The sequence below is a fragment of the Lepidochelys kempii genome, chromosome 2 (assembly GCF_965140265.1).
Source record: "Lepidochelys kempii isolate rLepKem1 chromosome 2, rLepKem1.hap2, whole genome shotgun sequence".
Lineage (NCBI taxonomy): Eukaryota > Metazoa > Chordata > Testudines > Cheloniidae > Lepidochelys > Lepidochelys kempii.
In genome coordinates, this window is record NC_133257.1 from 85,222,438 (window position 1) to 85,243,541 (window position 21,104).

General features: G+C 38.9%; 2 protein-coding genes across 3 annotated transcripts in view; one reads left to right on the forward strand and one right to left on the reverse strand.

Moving 5' to 3' along the window:
- Positions 1 to 21,104, reverse strand: part of LPIN2 (lipin 2) — a 127,492-nt gene that overhangs the window by 16,881 nt on the left and 89,507 nt on the right. The window lies entirely within an intron of this gene.
- The window catches only part of EMILIN2 (elastin microfibril interfacer 2), a 53,144-nt gene that overhangs the window by 7,700 nt on the left and 24,340 nt on the right, over positions 1 to 21,104 (forward strand). For both annotated transcript variants that reach the window (XM_073331469.1, XM_073331470.1), the window contains exons 3-4: positions 14,463 to 14,638; positions 18,102 to 20,027. In XM_073331469.1, the coding sequence (XP_073187570.1) occupies positions 14,463 to 14,638; positions 18,102 to 20,027 (2,102 nt within the window). The remainder of the gene's footprint in view (positions 1 to 14,462; positions 14,639 to 18,101; positions 20,028 to 21,104) is intronic.

Here is a 21,104-nt window from a genome sequence, read left to right on the forward strand (position 1 = left end):
CACAATTAAGCAAATTCATTTTTTATTCAAGTAAATGTGTTCAGAAAAAAAGAAGAGGTACATTATTTTCACAGTTCTCCTGATAAGTCCACTGTTGCTGACGTGTTGTTAGCTGTCACAAGAGAGCTGTCCGGTAAAAATAATCTGATAAAATATCGTAGCATCAGTAAGGAAATCAGCAAGTGAAAAACTGCAGTAATAATTAGCAGGACCAAGTGCCTCTGGTCCTCCTTGCTTTTGTGAACAAACTTAAACGATGAGAGAGCACTGACCAAAATGAAATCTTGCTGAAGAAGTTATGTGGGGAGGCAGTGAGTGATTCAGTACTATCTATGTCATTCTAACACTAACCAGAGCTATTCCTTTGCCAGCTGTAGCAAAGGGTAGATTAAATGATAATGACCAAAGCCAGGTGAAGGGAGAGCAGTAACTCTCTGGTTCAAGCACAGAGCATTTTGTAGAGAAAAATGAGAGCAGCAGCAGTGAAAATCTACTATTGTCCCAGTGTCTCCTCCCTCAAAATGATTCAGCTGCTGGTTATAGCAGAAATTCAAAATCAAGCAACTTTGCCAGGTCTGGTGTGAATTCCAACTCCAGTCCATCTGTAGAACACATCACATGCTCATGCTTTACCTAGCCTGAGTTGTCAGGGGGAATCTATTAGGAAGGCATTTCAAAATCCAGTTAAATATATGTCCTTTCTACTCACTGCTCTGCTTTAATCTCTTCTTAAATTTCCTTGGTGATCTGTAGGGCAGCCACTCCCATTGATGCTTTTTACCTTTCTTCCTGCTCATTACAATGCTCTGTTCACACTGCTGCCTTGCTCCTGCACTTTGCATCCCTCCTACTCCCATCTTCCTCCTCTGACTTCTGATTTTCCCTCATCCTTTGCAGTGTATCCTGTCCTGAGCACACAGCTCCTATCTCCCCACTTTGCCAATTGCCCTCCATAGTTCCAGTTCCCAGGAAATTGTAAAATGGGGTCTGATTTTTCTCTCACAACTTTTACAGCACTGACTTCAACTGAGATACTCCAGTGTAAAAGGAGAATCAGGCCCAGAATCTGGGATTATGAAGTGAAAACAGAGTTGACTAAGTATCTGCTGTTAATGTAATCAGTGGCTAATATACTTCAAATAGAGCTCTCAAGCAATTAACCCCCCCCGGCAATTAATCGCATAATTAAAAAAATTAATTGTGATTAATTGTCCTGTTTAATAATAGAATACCATTTATTTAAATATTTTTGAATGTTTTCTACATTTTCAAAAATATTGATTTCAATTACAACGCAGAATACAAAGTGTACAGTGCTCAATTTATTTGATTACAAATATTTGCACTGTTAAAAAAAAGTTTTGCTCGTAAAAGTTGAACTTACAAATGTAGAATTATGTACAAAAAAACCTGCATTCAAAAATAGAACAATGTAAAACTTTAGAGCCTACAAGTCCACTCAGTCCTACTTCTTGTTCAGCCAGTCACTCAGACGATCAAGTTTTTTTTACATTTGCAGGAGATAATGCTGCCCGTTTCTTGTTTACAATGTCACCTGAAAGTGAGAACAGGCATTTGCATGGCATTGTTGTAGCCGGCGTCGCAAGATATTTACATACCAGATGTGCTAAAGATTCATATGTCACTTCAGGCTTCAACTACCATTCCAGAGGATTTGCGTCCATGCTGATGAGGGATTCTGCTCAATAACGCTCCAAAGCAGTGCAGACTGATGCATTTTTCATTTTCATTATCTGAGGAGATGCCACCAGCAGAAAGTTGATTTTCTTTTTTGGTGGTTCGGGTTCTGTTATTTCTGCATTGGAGTATTGCTCTTTTAAATTGCTGGAGTATTGCTCTGAAAGCATGTTCCACACCTCGTCCCTCTCAGATTTGGAAGGCACTTCAAATTCATAAACCTTGGGTCAAGTGTTGTAGCTGTCTTTAGAAATCTCACATTGGTACCTTCTTTGTGTTTTGTCAAATCTGCAGTGAAAGGGTTCTTAAAACAAACAACATGTGCTGGGTCATCATCCAAGACCACTTTAACATGAAATATATGGCAGAATGCAGGTAAAACAGAGCAGGAATTTAATTAATGCATTTTTTTTTAACAAGCACCATCAGCATGGCAGCATGTCCTCTGGAATGGTGGTCAAAGCATGAAGAGGCATATGAGTGTTTAGCATATCTGGCATGTAAATATCTTGCAATGCTGGCTACAAAAGTGCGATGCGAACGCCTGCTCTCACTTTCAGGTGATGTAAATAAGAAGCCGGCAGCATTATCTCCCATAAATGTAAACAAACTTGTTTGTCTTAGTGATTGGCTGAACAAGAAGTAGGACTGAGTGGACTTATAGACTCTAAAGTTTTACATTATTTTTGTTACATAACAGCACTCCATAACAAAACAATCTACATTTGTAAGTTGCACTTTCACAATAAAGAGATTGCACTAGAGTACTAGTATAAGGTGAATTGAAAAAAAACTATTTCTTGTTTTTACAGTGCAAATATTTGTAATCAAAATTAATATAAAGTACACTTTGTATTCTGTGTTGTAATTGAATCAATATATTTGAAAATGTAGAAAAACATCCAAAAATATTTAATAAATTTCAATTGGTATTCTATGGTTTAACAGTGCGGTTAAAACTATGATTAATTGCGATTCATTTTTTTGAGTTAATCACATGAGTTAACTGCGATTAATCGACAGCTCTAATTACAATTCAATGTTCATTTACCAGCATTTTCCCAAACCCTTTTTAAAATACAGACCTTTTTTCTGTTTTCTTATTAGAAGTATTTAGGTTTCTTCTGGATGTTTTAAATACAATGGATTCTGTAACTAAAAGTGGAATTTAAGGGTGTGGTATTGAGAATAATTAAATGTTTTTCTCTTCTAACAGTGCCCCATAATCCACCTGTCCCTTACAAGAGAAACAAACATCCTGAAGTGATATCAGGCTAGAGTCTCGGCTGCACCCAGCTTCTGCTCAGTGTTGCAGAGTGGCATACAGGAGTGGGGCTATAGTGAGTGGGATTCTCTGTCCTGCCCCAGCACAGTTTAGAGTGTTCAGAGGCTGCTCTCATTTGTGCTAGTTAGCAGTGAGTAGGGCCCTACCAAATTCACAGTCCATTTTGGTCAATTTCATGGTCATAGGATTTAAAAAATTGTAAATTTCATTATTTCAGCTACTTAAATCTGAAACTTCATGGTGTTGTAATTGGAGGGGTCCTGCCCAAAAAGGAGTCGTGGCGGGGGCCTACAAGGTTATTGTAGAAGACGTGTGGTGCTGCTACCCTTACTTCTGCGCTGCACTGCTGCTGGCGGCGGTGCTGCCTTCAGAGTAGTGCAGCTGCACCACGGCAGCCTTTTAAGTGTAAACAGGCCCCTACGGTGCAGATGTGCTACGTTTAAACCGGTTCCTGCCAAGTCACCATAAGTGTTGATCGAATCGTTTGGCCAACAGGTGTTTGTTCAAGACTTAGCTAGTCTGGGCAGTAGTTGTGTACACACATCTTTCATTGATTTTAATGGTAGTTGTGCATGTGTGAACATTGTAAGATTGAGTCCTAAATACTATTTTTTGGCTTCCTTTTTCTTCCTTTTGTTTCGCTGTGCCAGTATTCATCGCAGTGCCTGATCATAGCTGTAAGACTCAGGCACTGGAATTTTGTTTGGGAGGATTTTGCCAGTGCTGGCATGATCAAGTGTGTAAAATTAATGGCACACTTAATTCTGATTTATGGCCATCCATTTTTTATTTTCCGTCCTCACTTGCTAGACGGAAATTGTTTTATTCAGCAAGTCACTCCCTATCCTTCCTCCTCACCTCCCCGCCCAGCACGTGTTCTGTCTTTTTATATATTAAGTTAGCAACTGGAAATAAAAATAGCAATGTAATACAGTAAACGGTGCCAGCAATAAACAGACAATTCTTTCTTTAGAGTAGCAGCCGTGTTAGTCTGTATCTGCAAAAAGAAAAGGAGGACTTGTGGCACCTTAGAGACTAACACATTTATTTGAGCATAAGCTTTTGTGATCTGATGAAGTGAGCTGTAGCTCACGAAAGCTTATGCTCAAATACATTTGTTAGTCTCTAAGGTGCCACAAGTACTCCTTTTCTTTTTGCGGATACAGACTAACAAATTTATTTGAGCATAAGCTTTCGTGAGCTACAGCTCACTTCATCAGATCACAAAAGCTTATGCTCAAATAAATGTGTTAGTCTCTAAGGTGCCACAAGTACTCCTTTTCTTTTTGCGAATTATTTCTTTAGTGCATTCAGTAAAAAGAACCTTAATTTTTTTTCTTAATGTCAGACCAAGAAACTGATAATTTAAAAATAATGTTCATTTGGCTATTTTTCTTTGTTAATGGCATTTTAACTCTCAGTGTAGTCTAGATTTACTCCTAACTTACAGCTCTCTCTCCCTTCACATTTATGCCTTCAGCAAGTTAATCTGTGTTCCTGCCCCAAAAAATATTTTTCTGTTTTTGAAATATTTGGATTATATGCACACAATTATTTACCAGCATATAGAACAATCAAAAGTTGTTGTCTTTTTAGTTTTCAGAATTAAAAGTTTTTAAGAATAAAAAACCTAAGAATTGAGCTGGATTCTGAGACCCACAAGAACCAATTCTTTGGGAATTTGAGAAGGTGAGGAGAGCTTAAAGTGATGGAAGTCCCCAGAAATAACATTGAGGGCCCCAAAACCCTAAATCCAGCCATCCTAGGAATTCACAAAAGAATTTAAACCACTTGTAGTAAATGCTTTTGGAATAAACGCCTACTTTATTAAGACACTTTATATTTTTCTCAAATCAAACTACAAACACTGTAGAATGGTAGTGAGTTGTATCATAAAGCATCTTGTCTGGGTGAAATCTTGACTCCATTAAAATCAGTGGAAAACTTTCATTTACTTCAGTGAATCCAAGGTATCCCCTACCATTTGTTGCAGTACTGTACATGAACTCTCCTAATGCTGCCAGCTGAAGGTATTAAGGGGTGGCTGCTCTGAGCCCCCCTCTTCCCCCCCCCCCAGTTTCTTCTCACTGGCTGTGGTTGATAGTTGGGGAATGTGTGAACTTCTCACATTCTCTTCCCTTTGTCCCTCTAGAAAACTTTCTAGAAATAATTTATTGTAAATAGTTTTTAATTAGCAGTAGTTATTGTTAGTGGTACTTGGTTTTTGTTTCTAAAACATTTCCTTGATTTTATAGTGTTTTCTTTGAGATTTTGGATACTTCGGTGTACCTAAATCCTTGAGATTTAAGCACTGTTCTGGCTCTAACATGTCCATGCCAGTCGGCAGTCCTCACCCTTGCTGTTTAAAGTGTTTGGCAGAAGGTCACTTTGATGCATAAATCCCCTATTTGTAGGGGATTTAAGACTAGGACTAAGTAGTTGAGGGAAGTTTGCCTTTCATCCTGATGGAAGCAGGTTTGCACCCCCATTTGATTGCAACCATTTCTAGCCAGAAGAAAGCCACTTCTTTTTGAGAGCTAGATTCCCTACAGATTCTCACAAGAAGAAGACTTCTGGTAGGAGCTCCCGGGCACTGCATTCTAGCAATGTACAGTCATTGACTCTGGATCCTCATTTGGTACCATGTAGACCAACTCCATTGCTGGGATCTTCAACAGCATTAACTTCCTCTGCAATACACACTGCTATATCTGTATCGACGAAGCCTGAGGTGTACGCCATGGACAGGGGTCTTTGGTCAGTGCTGAACTCACCTGTTACAGGATGAGATCCGGGTACCGATTATTCCTTCCGTGCAGGTACTGGTACTGGGACCTTGCTTGGCACCTGTACATCTGATACTTTGGGAACTGAGCTTTTGTTGGTACCCTCAGGGTCTGGACTCTGTGATGCAACAGTGCAAGTGCACAGTCCCTTCAGCAGAGAAGCCTTGGATAATTTTTCCACTATCATCCTCCGAGTGCTAGTCCAGGTCCCTGGCTACTTTGCCCTATACTGTGCCCCCTTGGCCTTTCAGTGTTGACTTTTCTTTGGATATAGATGTTAGATCCTACATATCGAGATCTCATTACAGGAGATATCAACTGTCTCCTTGTTCTTCATGGCACAGGTCAAGGCTCCAGCACAGTGACTCTTACAGAAGCATATCTAGATAGGTTGCACTGGGGTTTGACTCTGGTACCGTATCAAATACAGCAGTGGCCTTGCCGGAAGTCATGGGGGGGGAGGTCTTCGGGACTCCAGATCATCTCCTCAACACCGCTTTACTAAGTCCCTACATAAGCACTGTTCTCTGTCTGATATCACTCTCTCTGCTGGCACTGGTACCCAACAGCTGAAGAGGATTATCCCTGCAGATTCTGATTCATTTGCAAGCAATTGAAGAAAAAATGGTTACATGCCTGTTCAGTAACTGTTGTTGTTAAAGATGTGTTGCATATGTTGGTTCCATGACCCAACCCCCTTCCTCTCTACATTGCAGTTACAGCAAACATAGCTTCCAGAGTGAAGGAACTTGGCAGGGGGTGAGTGTGTGTAGGGCGGCTCCACCCTTTATACCTGACCTGGCAGCACAAGGTTGCAGGGGGTGCATGAGCTGCCCTGGCGAGAGCAGCTATGGGGAAAACTCTTTGAAAACTCATGGCGATCGGGGGAGGTCCCGGACGACTGGAAAAAGGCTAATGTAGTACCCATGTTTAAAAAAGGGAAGGAGGAGAATCCTGGGAACTACAGGTCAGTCAGCCTCACCTCAGTCCCTGGAAAAATCATGGAGCAGGTCCTCAAGGAATCAATTCTGAAGCGCTTAGAGGAGAGGAAAGTGATCAGGAACAGTCTGCATGGATTCACCAAGGGCAAGTCATGCCTGACTAATCTAATTGTCTTCTGTGATGAGATAACTGGCTCTGTGGATGAAGGGAAAGCAGTGAATGTGGTGTTCCTTGACTTTAGCAAAGCTTTTGACACGGTCACCCACAGTATTCTTGTCAGCAAGTTAAAGAAGTATGGACTGGATGAATGGACTATAAGGTGGATAGAAAGCTGGCTAGATTGTCGGGCTCAACGGGTAGTGATCAATGGCTCCATGTCTAGTTGGCAGCTGGTATCAAGTGGAATGCCCCAGGGGTCAGTCCTGGGGCCGGTTTTGTTCAATATTTTCATAAATGATCTGGAGGATGGTGTGGATTGCACCCTCAACAAGTTTGCAAACGACACTAAACTGGCAGGAGAGGTAGATACGCTGGAGGGTAGGGATAGGATACAGAGGGACCTAGACAAATTGGAGGATTGGGCCAAAAGAAATCTGATGAAGTTCAACAAGGACAAGTGCAGAGTCCCGCACTAAGGACGGAAGAATCCAATGCACCGCTACAGACTAGGGACCGAATGGCTCGGCAGCAGTTCTGCAGAAAAGGACCTAGGGGTTACAGTGGACGAGAAGCTGGATATGAGTCAACAGTGTGCCCTTGTTGCCAAGAAGGCCAATGACATTTTGGGGCATTGGTAGGGGCATTGCCAGCAGATCGAGGGACGTGATCGTTCCCCTCTATTCGACACTGGTGAGGCCTCATCTGGAGTAGTGTGTCCAGTTTTGGGCCCCACACTACAAGAAGGATGTGGAAAAATTGGAAAGAGTCCAGCGGAGGGCAACAAAAATGATTAGGGGACTGGAACACATGAGTTATGAGGAGAGGCTGAGGGAACTGGGAATGTTTAGTCTACGGAAGAGAAGAATGAGGGGGGATTTGATAGCTGCTTTCAACTATCTGAAAGGGGGTTCCAAAGAGGGTGGATCTAGACTTCTCAGTGGTAGCAGATAACAGAACAAGGAGTAATGGTCTAAAGTTGCAGTGGGGGAGATTTAGGTTGGATATTAGGAAAAACTTTTTCACTATGAGGGTGGTGAAACACTGGAATGTGTTACCTAGGGAAGTGGTAGAATCTCCTTCCTTAGAAGTTTTTAAGGTCAGGCTTGACAAAGCCCTGGCTGGGATGATTTAATTGGGGATCGGTCCTGCTTTGAGCAGGGGGTTGGACTAGATGACCTCCTGAGGTCCCTTCCAACCCTGTTATTCTGTGATTCTATGAAAGTTTTCTGTCTTCAGTGCACTGGTGCACACAAACCTAAACTGAAATGGACATGTGCAACACAGCTTGAACAATAGTTACTGAACAGCTATGTAACTGTTTTTTTTTTTTTATAATCACTTACAGAAAGTCACGTCAATGGAATGATAATTTAATCTATATGTTACAATATTTTCACCACATTCCGGTACTAACAAGTAGTAAGATGGAACATGAATTTTCCAAAGGCCTTGGTGGACCTCTGAAACTGTTGTGAAATCTTGGGTGTAGAATTGCAAGGGGAGGCCAGGACAAAGCTACAGAACACGCTCTGAAGGCTGGGGTTCAAGATTCCCTTACCCGTATCTTGCAGGCCACATATTGGCCACGATCTGGATATATGGGCTGTGCGTTGGCCAAGAGTATACAAGACATGAGAAGCCCATGCACATAATTCTGTCTATATCCTCCCCACTCACCCACCAGTATTGGGGTACTATGTTGTCTTCAAACTTACACTCAAACCGGCAGAAAAGAGAGACTTTTGTTCACTTTGTGATATGAAAATCCAACATGAAGGGGTGGCTTGGCTTTAAATTGGTGGTATTACTGTATGGCATTTTAACACTTAATCCAAGTGTGCTATTAAAATATGCAACCTCACAATTCATTGTTAGAATATGTTCACTGTTAAATAAAAAAAATCTTTAAGTGGTTGTGCTATAGAGTAAGTCTTCCATGAAATGTAGAGATGCCACGCTTCCTGTACATTCTTCATGTAGTCTTTGGTTTCCTGTGACACACTTCCATTCTTCTGGGACAGAAACAGGGAAGCCCAGGACAGAGCAATCACAGGCTGAGCTACATAGCATAGTAGGAAGTTTTGTTACCTCATGTCTGTACATAGTTCTGTTCATAATAAAGGATTTATATTGAGACCGGTAGCATTGACCTGAAAGTATTTGTGCTCTGTACTAAACATTTAGGCCTCAATTGTACAATTGGGTCTGTGAGAGTGGACCATTGTGCCCACCCAAAGTCCCATATGAGACTCTCTGTGGGCCCAAGGATCTATCTGTGCAGCCCCAATTGCATAATGGAGACTTTTGTCTCCACTAGTTACAGATCCTCATTGGCATTGGTCCATAATGACATCTTAGACTTTTGATTATGAAAATCAGAAAATGACTATGGGAAAATCACTAACTGGATGTATAGACTAGGTGCATGTTGTTAATTATCACCTAGAAACACATCCACAGTGTGAGAGTGGTCATGTACTACTTATTGTTAGCAATTTTAACATGGTGGAATACATCAGTAGTCGAAATGCTACAGCAGTTAAGAAATTAACCTTATTGTAGCTGGGAACATGGTGGAAAGCCATTAAGGTAAAATCCTGTTTGCCTTACTCATGACTAGACACACTGATGTTGATGGGACTGCTTGGCTGAGTGGCTCCGTAAATCCCAATTTAAATGCTAAGGCACACCAGTTTGTATGCCTGTAGTTCTCTTGAAGATTATAGCAGTGTAGAACTTGTAGGTTGTTCTTTCTATGGCTTTTCACGTATTTTAATTCTTGCTCCATGGAGTTTTAAGATTTAGGTGAGTTTGAACCTGATGTGGTAAAGCTGAAACTCAAATCAGAGCCAGTGGGTCTGAGTAAGCTGTATGCTGTGTATGGGCTATCAAATTTGCAAGAATTCACAAGGAATAGGGTTGGTGAGGGATTTCTTGATTCATGGGACCTACCATGTGGGGTTTTTTTAAACTGTCAAATCAGAATAGGAGGGACAGCCCAATATTTTAGACTTATTTTTGTATTAAATTATTGGAAGTATTTTAAAATACATTTTAAATGTTAAAATAAAAAAATGGAATTGATGGCATATTCTGTGTTGTATTTTCACATAAATACCATATGTGTATCAAGTAATGGTAAGCATACTGTAATCACTCTTTTTTTTTTTAATTTTATTTAGCAGGATACATAGAGTAGTAAAATCATATGTAAATTGTCTGTATGAATAAGATTTGTCCTGATTGGCTTTAATTTTTGTTTCACTCCTCTTTTATACTTATGTGTTTTTTGTCATGATTTATTTTTACCTGAATATTTTTTTAGATGATCTCTTCTTGTTTAGCTCTGAAGGAGGTCACAGGGAAAGTGTGCACAGGGTAAAGGGCAATAGTTGTGTTATGAATTGCAAAAGTGACTGCTTCAAAAAAAAATTCATTTACACAGTTTTTCAGAGTAAAGTGAGATGAAATTCTATGTCTGAGTTCTTTTCTTACATTCCTTTAAACCTGTTCTTTTAAAACTTTATTACAAACTCCTAGCTAATTGTATTTGGAGCAGATTAACAAAATATCTTAATTTTCAAAAAGGAGTTTGGCCCCACAGGGATGGAATGGAACACACACCAAGCTTAGAGTAGTTAAACATTTCATGGAAATCAGAGAGTATCTATTGCCATCTCCTTCATACCAAAATTGACCTATGAGTTCAAAGTTTGTATTCCAGTTAGATGCTATTTCTGAGAGAGATTGTAATGACCCTCAAACCACTGAAATATCTAATTAATCCTCAGTCACTCCACTGTCTCCAGCAAGTAGGTCAAAGTAAAAGCACCTTAACAAAATTTACATATAGAATATAAGTGATTTAATGTTATAAACAAGAAAAGATGAACAGGAAAGTCGTGGGTGGCCAGGATGTTGTTTTTTTCATTGTTCCACTTTCCACTACATTAATCTATTTAATGTTTAGGAATTTGACCTAGGACATCTGTACTTTGCAGTTACAAACAGGATTTGTTAGATCTGTCGATGGAAATCATAACAGAAACGATAAACTTGTGTGCAACCTACAGTTCTGAGTTTATATTTTCATGAATGTAAAATTTAGTGGAAACAGTCTGAATGAGTGTGCCGTAGGTCAGAATTTGAAACCATGATACACTGACTCTGATTATTATTTTGTTAACATTAGCTGAGTAGCAGATGAGATATCCTGTGGACTTCTGCATTTGAGATAAAATAACCACAAGGATCAGAGACTCCAGAAAGTGATCTTTTAAAAAAATATTTTAATTAGGCTGCCTAAAAATATAAGTTGAAGAAAGTACACAGTTGTCTTCACAGTCCAATAATTCTTTCTTTCTCAAACTAGAGATTGCAATGAAAGTAATGCAGAAAAACATTCTCTTTCTTTAGACCTAAGATTGATGCAAAGGTTAGAATATATTATAGGGGAATGTGGAAAGCAACTTGATTAGAAGAGAAAAGGATTCTTAATAGTCATTTTTCCCCCTGACTTTTCTGAGCCTCATACTAAATCAGAGAGGGACAGTAAATGGATAAGGGATGTAGGACGTTATGTTATAATTGTGATAAAGACACATTTTTACTGAATAGAAGACGTTGGCTAAAATATGTCTAATTACTAAAGCAACTGTTTTTGCATGTGGCAAGAAGTCAGCAAGAGTAACAGTTAAAATAATATTTAATTCATTTGTGTTAGGAATTGTTTCCCAAACACAGCAGGATTTAAACTTTTTAGTCTGGTGGTTGATTTGTCTCATTTAAACAATAACACTCTTCCCAATTTAATGTTAGAAAATGATTAATTTAATACAGTCATTCATATATAGTTCAAGTTTTGTGACTGTCTGTGGTGCTCAATCTGCAGTGTGTTGCCTGTATCCATATGTTCCTGAAGTCAATGGCAAAACTCCCATTGAGTACTATGTCATTATCCTGTCTTCCTTTCTACTGCATTACTATTCCAGTGACATCAAAGTTGTGGAGTGTGTGTGTGTGTTTTCATTAGCCTATCACCAGAACTCACAATCAGACAAACAAATCTGAGACATGAAAAAGCAAACCAAACACTATACAGTATAAAGGATAGCAACAGGATACTAATTTTATCAACAGTGAAGGCATTATTTCAAGCAAATAGGTAACATTGTATTTGTTCACATTACTTTTTATTCTAAGTGTAATAATTTATGGAGACACAGTTAAAGAAAATAGTCCCTGTTTTGTTTTGTTTTTTTCATTGTCTCTTACTCTGAAATGAGATGTGTGTGTGTGTGTGTGTGTGTTGTCTTGCTTCAGCATATATCCATAAGGAGAAAATGGTCTGATGTCTGTCAATGTAGTATGAAAAAAATTGCAAGATGCCACATGTATCATGTAGAGGGAAGAAACTTGATATTTAGAAATAGTTGGTGATCATCTGATTAAAGATTGTTGTAATACATAAACAGAGGGTGCAAAATTAAGGTTAACGTTCCAAATTTGTAACTTACTGACTTACAAGTGCTTAACCATGGAAACTTAAAATATTTATATATAGTTTTTTGCATTTAATTAAATTTATTTTTTCTGGATTTTTCTAAAAAGAAAAGAGCTGGTGGGAAAGGGGGTAATTAAAAACTATAAAAATAAGGTGTTTCATTCTCTAGGAAAAAGAACAGGAGTATAACAAATTTATTAGAGCATAAGCTTTCTTGGGCTACAGCGCACTTCATCGGATGCATAGAATGGAACATATATGGAACAGCATGGAGGAAAAAAAAACTTTTGTAGTGATAATCCTGCTGATAATAGCTCATCTTAATTAATTAGCCTCTTACAGTTTGTATGTGTATATAACTTCCACCTTCTCTGTATATATATGTGTGTGTATATATATGTGTGTGTATATATATGTGTGTGTATATATATATATATATATAAAAAATATCTTTGTACTATATGTTCCATTCTATGCATCCGATGAAGTGGGCTGTAGCCCAAGAAAGCTTATGCTCTAATAAATTTATTAGTCTCTAAAGTGCCACAAGTACTCCTGTTCTTTTTGCGGATGCGGACTAACATGGCTGCTTCTCTGAAACCTGTCATTCTCTAGGGTTTCAAAGCTCTGCTGTCTTACAAAGTAATGTTCATAGAACATGGTAATTCCCTAATCTTGAACTATTTGGCTAAACAACACCTGGACATTACCACCAAAGGCACCAGAATCTAGCCACATTGTGTGAAAATTATCAGGGCTGGTTTTGGAGCACTGTGGGAGATGAAGGGCTTCATAATGCAGGTAACTACTGACATACACATCCCACATCTTTTCTTAAGTGTGCATTTAATGAACTTAGGGGAAAAAACTCTACTGTACACGCTCAGTATGTGATTTTCAAATGCTCATAAGATGGCCCAATAAAACTAATAATCACTAAAAACAAGGCCCAGCAGTGCTTCTGAATGAGTAATCTTTCTAGGCCAAGTTGCAGCTTTCAAACTTCAGCCACTTTGAGAACAGATATCAGTCTCTCCTGGCACCCTGCCTGTGCACACTTACTTAAGGTGTAGAGATCTTGAAGACAAACCTAACTCCTTCCTACTTCTCTACTCTAATCTCCTTTTTCCCCCTCCCCTGATCATTCCAAGCCTTTCTTCTAACTATGTCCTTCATATCCCTATTCTGTGCCCACCTCCAAATTTTTTTGTTCTTAAGCCACTCTCAGTGAATGGAACCTCTTTCCTAATTCTGACAATGGTCACTATCACAGACGCTAACTTTTGTTGGTGCTGGTGGGGGCTCGCGCCTCCCCCGGCCCTGCGCCGACTCTGCCCCCTCCCTGCCCCATTGGATCCCTCCCCAAATCCCCACCCTGGCCCCACTTCTTCCCCAAGCACACCACATTCCCCCTCCCTCCCAGGCTTACCATGCGAAACAGCTGTTTTTTGGCGCAAGCACTGGGAGGGAGGGGGGAGAAGCAGGATGCATAGGCCCACTCAGGGGAGGAGGTGGAGGTGAGCGGGGGGTGGGGGGGAGCTGCTGTGGCACCCCAGAGCACCCACAGAGTCGGCACCTGTGGTCACTATATCACATATGCTGATGCTGAAAAAAAATTTAAGTCAACATAATGCAGAAAAATAGTATTTTTATGAGACAAAATAGGCAGCAAAAGTTTTTTTTGAGATTCAGGTTGGCTCTGATTCAGCAGCTACTCTGTGTTTAAGGATGTAAGAAAAAGCATTCAGTGGGAAGGAAAACTGTTGAATCAGTAGTGCAATATTAACACTGGTAGTCACCAACGCTCTCAGTAACTTCCCATTCTCCTGTACATCGGTCAGTTCATAGTGCGAAAACCCGATTTATACAGGCGGCACATCCTGTTTGTTAACTCTTACCAACAGTGGGTAGGTGTTCATGTGTATGTATAACTAGAGTGTTATGCTCTCTCTAAGAGGAAAAATAAATCTTGGTAGGTATTATTAATTTAATTAGTCGTCATTGATTACTGTCTTTTTGAATCTAGGTCTGATATAAATGACTGAATGATTATAGATTACTTTTAAGTACTCTCTTTCTATTTTGGCAGCTACCGTATGAGTTTCAGACCTCGATATACAATTGCTTATAAGACAGTAACAGAACTGGAGTGGAGATGTTGTCCTGGTTATAAAGGTGCAGATTGCAGAGAAGGCCCAGCAGAACAACCAAGAACTATCCTGTTTCCCACTCCACCACCACGAACTGGTGTGAAGAAAGTCTTGGGTAACTTTTTGTTTGACTCTTGGTATGCATGATCATGTCTAGTTTTGTATTTTGTCGTTTGAACCAAAAGAAAAGTGGCTTCAGTTACACGGCTACTGAATGGTTCAAAAACAATATTCAAGATGTCATATAGTGGGGGCGGGGGGGAAATAGCAAAGCTATAACAATACTGATTCAGGGTGTTTCCTGGGGGTGATGAATGACTGGGTTATAAGGCTGGTCATAAACCCATGCTGGTCAGTAATAGTTCAGGAAATTCCTTGTGGTAAACCTGTTTGTGATACAGTTTAAAGGTTTTTAGTGGTTTTTTTTTCTTTTTCCCCCCAGAATGTTGCAGGGAAGATGAGTTTGATTAGCACTGCTATAGAACCAAAAGCGATAATAGTAATACATAATCATTTTAAATTACATACTAATAATGCATAATACTTGCATAGCATTTTACTTGTAAAAGGGCAGTCCAAACATAACTAACTAATCCTACAGGGCAGATAAATAGCAAACCTCAACTGTTGAGATGAAACCTGTAAGAGTAAACGATGTTTTCATAAAACACTGCGAGGGTAAATGAAGTTCAGTTACTACAAGATTGTGATTTTAGTCTCGGTTAAGTAGAAGACAATGAAACAGAAGGCTTCTGCTGGAGGAATTTATTACAACATTTATCAGAAATTAATATGTACAACACTCAGAATTCTGTTAGCATTTGTTACATACACTGGGTTGGAAGTGAACAGATTGCTATGATTTTAAGTAGTAAATAAATCTATTTTCAACAGAATAATATAGATTAGATAATGTAAGTGATTATTTGTGAAAAAGGACAACAGATGGTGGCATGTATTTCAAATAACTAGCACACCAGTTATGCCTATAGCCATGTTGGTCCCAGGATATTAGAGAGACAAAGTAGTTGAGGTAGTATCTTTTATTGGACCAACTTCTACTGGTGAAAGAGACAAGCTTTCAAGCTACACAGAGCTCTTCCTCAGGTCTAGAAAAGGTACTCAGAGCGTCACTACTAAATACAAGGTGGAAGAGATTGTTTAGAATAAGGAGTTAACAGATATTCTAAAGGACCATTCAAGTTGAAGTGGCCCATTAACACCTTTGCAGTCCGAGGACAAAAAAGGGCGGGGGAGGAGTTAGTAGGTTGCAGATTCTTGTAATAAGCCATAAATTCATTGTCTTTATCAAAACCATGATTTTTTAGGCCTGGTCTATGATACGGGATTAGGTTGACGTAGGCTGCCTTGCGCCGACCCAGCTGTGGAAATGTCTTCCCTTAAATTTGGCTTTTGCCGATATAAGTGCCTCTCTGCGTCGATTTAGTAACATCACCTCCCCAAGTGGCATAGAGTCATGGTTAAGATGACCAGATGTCCCAATTTTATAGGGACAGTCCCGATTTTTGGGTCTTTTTCTTATATAGTCTTCTATTATCCCCCCACCTCCATCCCGATTTTTCACATTTGCTTTCTGGTCACCCTAGTCATGGTCGATGTAATTAAGTCAATGCAGTGTCAGTGTAGACACTGCATTGCTTACGTCGACTCTTACTGGCTTCTAGGAGCCATCCCACACTGACAATAAAATTGATACAAGCACTCGTGAGGCTGCGCACTGCTGACAAAAGAAGTCAAGTGTCTACACACACAAGTGATTTAATAACTGCAGTGACTGTATGCTCACGTAAATTAGGTCGACATAATTCTATAGACCTGGCCCTGGTGTCGAGCAAAGTTAGGAATCGGGTTTCAGAGTGGTAGCCGTGTTAGTCTGTATCAGCAAAAGAAAACGAGGAGTACTAACAAAATTTATTTGTTAGTCTCTAAGGTGCCACAAGTACTCCTTGTTTTTTTTAAAATTATGAATGTAAGCTCTCAGGCTTGTCTTTCGAAGGTGTTCATGCAGGTTTCCTTAGTAGGTGAGTACACACTCAGATATGGAGTAATGGTTTTGTGAAAAGTCTTCACCACGGATGATACGGTGTTTCTGTCTTATCATTTTTCACACACAAAACAGAAACACCACATCACTCTGCAAGAGCCAAATTTAAGGGAAGACACTTTCTCAGTTAGTCAAGGCAAGGTAGTTTACGTCTACCAAAATCTGTAATGTAGACCAGGCCTAAAAATCATGGTTCTGATAAAGACATTAAATTTATGGCTTATTACAAGAATTCGTAACCCCAATGCCCCTCCCCTTTTATCCTATGACTGCAGAGGTGTTAATGGACTACTTCAACTTGAATGGTCCCTTAATAGATATTCTAACTTACGCTAAACAATCTGTTCCACCTTGTATTTAGCTATGACACTCTGAGTACCTTTCCCATACCTGAGCAAGAGCTCTGTGTAACTTAAAAGCTCGTTTCTTTCACCAACAGAAATTGGTCCAATAAAAGATATTCCCTCATCCACCTTGTCTCTCTATTACACTATATATACAGTTTGTATGTCTATATTCATATATATACACACAAATCTGTGTATGTATATATTGTATTTATGTATACAAAAATTACATCAAGGACCTGACTTGAATGACTAAATCCAAAAATTAATGATCAGGCTGAAAATTCAATTTATATGAGTTCATTGTGCATATAGGTTATATATAAGGTTGCCCACTATATCTTGACCATATATTACCTTGCAATTGAAATGCAGTTATTAGTTAATAACTGAATTTCAACTATAAGACTAAATTTTTACCTTTGTATGACAAAAGAAAATAAATTCAGTGTTATGATCTAATAATTTTCTTTGTGCGTGAGAATTTCCTTTTCTCTTTTCTAGTTTTTGCTTGTAGAAAACACACATTCCTTATGGACTTTTAAAATGTATATTAAATAACTTGGAATTTTTAAAACAAGGGTTATAACCTTGGAATCTGCGTTACTCCATCATATAAATGTGCTTAGACCTTGGTTCAACAAGATATTTAAGAACAAACCTTAACTGTAAGCACGAGTGGTCCCACTGAAATTAATGCCTATTCACAAATAATTCAGGAGCAGAAAAATGTAAAGTTGTTTTCTGCTTATAATGTGACCAGTATTAATTATTGTTATGAGAGATATAATGGCTCTAAAATAATCATTCATGTAAACTCTAGGTAAATATAGCTACTTAATATGTATACTAGCGGCTAGATATCATGGGTCTACAAAGAAGGGACAGGCGTAAGGATCTCTTTGATCTCTAGTGCAGGATGCAGCCAAAACACTAAAGATTTCAGTCCTTTACCTTGGAATGAACTGATAACGGCTGAATTATAAACCACCGACAACAAGGACTGAGAATAGAAAAGATGACACCAACCTATATAATATTTATAAAGCATTAATATGCTTTTAACTTGACCTAAAGAAATTAAAATTGATCTCCAGTTGTTCTAAACTGTTGTTGTTTAGACATACTTGCATCCAAATTTTGTTTCCATTATGTCTTTAAAACAGACTCAGAACCAACAGAAATGCCCTGGGAATCACCTGGGAAGAAAATTCAGTTCCTTGAGGATGAATTGTTTCGACTTACGCGAACAGTGCTTGATCTTCAATCCTCCTTAGCAGGTGTGAATGAAAACCTGAAACTTACTGTCCAAGAAGATGCCAGTAAAATGTTGGTCTCGTGGCTGAACAACCTTCATGATCACCCAGGGCCTGATAGTGTCCTGGGTGGTGAAACAGACAGTATTCATCTGCCTGGAATCCTTGGCAATAAAGACCAGAAAGAGCCTTTTACTGATTTTGGAATGGAAGACATAAAGTCTGAACTAGCTGAGGTCAAAAATACCTTGAAGACAAAAAATGACAAGCTGGAAGAACTGAATGGGAAAGTGAAAAGCTATGAAGGGCAATTAAAACAACTGCAGGAAGCAGTACGAGGACCTACAATAACAATACCGAGTGGTGATTTATATCAGGAATATCTAGATTCTAAAATTGAGGTCCTGAGACAAGAAATGCTGGAAGGATTGGAGAAGAAAATGGCAGATCTGAAAAACTCATGTGAATACAAACTAATGGATATCCAGCAACAATGTGATGACCATGAAACCAGCTGTTCAGAAATAATACAACTTGTAGAAGAAAAAGAAAATGGCCTAAGGAAAGAAATAAATGAGCTCAGAACTCAGATCCAGGCTCCTTCAAACCAGTCAGATTGCTGCAAGACCAGCCACAGTGATGACTTTGGTCAACAGATAAAGAATTTGGATGAAAAACTTGACAGAGTTGTGGAAGCACACAGAATCTTAAATGCCAGAATAGATAATGAAATCATTCACATGTCCACTCCAAATCTAGAAGACATCTTTGGCCCAAGATGGGAGGAGCTAGACGCTAGAATTAATGTTACAGAGAGGAATGCTGAAGAACATTGTTTTTACATTGAGGAAACTCTCCGAGGTGCTATAGCTGCTGAAGTGGATGAAGTCAGAGACTTGCTTGATCAAAAACTACAGGCACTGGAAGACAGGCTGGGTGGCGCTATTTTAGAAATTGCCAATGCCACAGCCTCAGATGGACTATCAATTAGTTCAGGATCAGTCTTGCACAGTGACCCAGGATCTGGAAATGAGCAGCTTACAACTGAGATGAATCTCCTGAGGAACAAACTGCAAGCCATTGAACACCTTTGCTGGCAGAAATGCCAATCTGCACCCCTAGATATGGAAGAGCTTCAGAAAAGCATAGAAAATGGTAGCAACAAATATGAATACTTGCTTTTGAAAGTAGAAGACAACTCTGCTCTTTTGAAGTCTTTAAATGGTTCCCTTAATGAGAAATTTAACTTTACTAAGAGCAACCAACAGAACATCCAGAAGGATCTTCGTAGAATTTGGTATGGTCTAAACATCATCGATAAAGATGTGAAAAATCTTCAGGTTGGCTTGAGCAGCTGCAAGGAGCAACTTCTGGGTGTCAATTCTACATGTGAAAAGATCCAGCGAGGTGTATTCAGAAAAATAGATGAAATACGAAGAACAGTTGTGAGTCAAACCTCTCACCCAAATAATTGCTGTAATGAGGTGAAGGAGAGGATGGAACAGCTAAAGTACCAAATCTTTAATGACCTCAGGAAATGTAAAGAGAACACCGATGATATCCAAGAGGGAGTCTCGGATGTGAATAGCAGACTGTCCCATGTTGAAAAAGTCTGCAGCAAAATGGACTCCATCTCAGGTAGCCTGCAGCGAATAAAAGAAGGTCTGAACAAGCATGTCACTAGCTTATGGAACTGCATCAATCAGATGAATGGAACCATGACATCTCATTCCAAAGACATTTCTGGCCTCAAAAATTCTGTCCAACAGTTCCACAAGCAGGTCACCAAAATCACCACTGACCTTCAGGAGCTGATGAAAATTCAGTCTGGGGCACGTAAGTTAACCTTCACTAGCTTTCTCGACTGAAAAGTTTAGAGAGTGGAGCTGAGCTAACTCAGTTCAGCTTAACAAGGGGGAGCAAAAAACATTACATTTAAACATTTGTTTTGTTTTAGAAAGATAGTAATTTTGGTTCTGTTTTCCAAAACTACATATAAAGCTCTTTGCACACATTTTCAAAAAATACAATGAATATGTTAGGAATGTTACCTCTTACTTTTAGATTAAAAGCAAAGCAGCAGCAACAAAACAAATGTTTTGGTACTTTTTTTTTCTCCCGAGTGCTGAATTTCAAATGAGTGTTTTAGGTAGTGAACATCAGTGAAAATTGCTTCAGTTTGTTTTATTGTATTCACCTTCCTCCTTTTGGGGGGGGGGGCGGGGAGAGGGGGAAGTGAAAGACAAATTAGGAAAAATCAAAGCCAGATGAATTTTGACTTGAAATAATTGACACGCATCTCTAATTTGGCTACTCCTAAATATCACTCTGAGGTTTCTTTTTAAACAAATGAGATTCTCAGGTCATGTAATTCAGTACTGGTCCATTGATTTATATGGAGCTATGCCATTTTACACTAGCTGAAGATCTGGACTAAGACTCTGATGGTGTATAGTTTTATGAAGAAGCTGAGTTTACTGAAGAACATTGAGTTCCTGTCTTTGTTACCGTGATTAAAAAGTTGACTGTATTGTGAAATTTGCACTCTTCAATTTGTTGCGAAACACCTAGCATTTATTTTATTTTTATGCTTTATACATAACTGATAAATTTGATATTAAAATGGATTGATTATGCTATAACTTTAAATCAAGGAAAGCACAATTCCATTATTCACTGATATTAGGATTTAAAATGTAATTGTTGAACTTTTCTTTGCGTTAGCTTTACAGTCTTTTACTCTGAAGTTATTTTCATGTAAGTACAGGATAATTAAGTAAAGAAGGGAGGCTTGTGAATGCTAGATAAGGCACATTGGCATGGAAATTTGTTTTTTTTGTTTTTTTTAAATGACAATGTTTAATTGTTTAAACAGCAACAAATGTGTACTTTGATAACCGAAATAAAAATCTT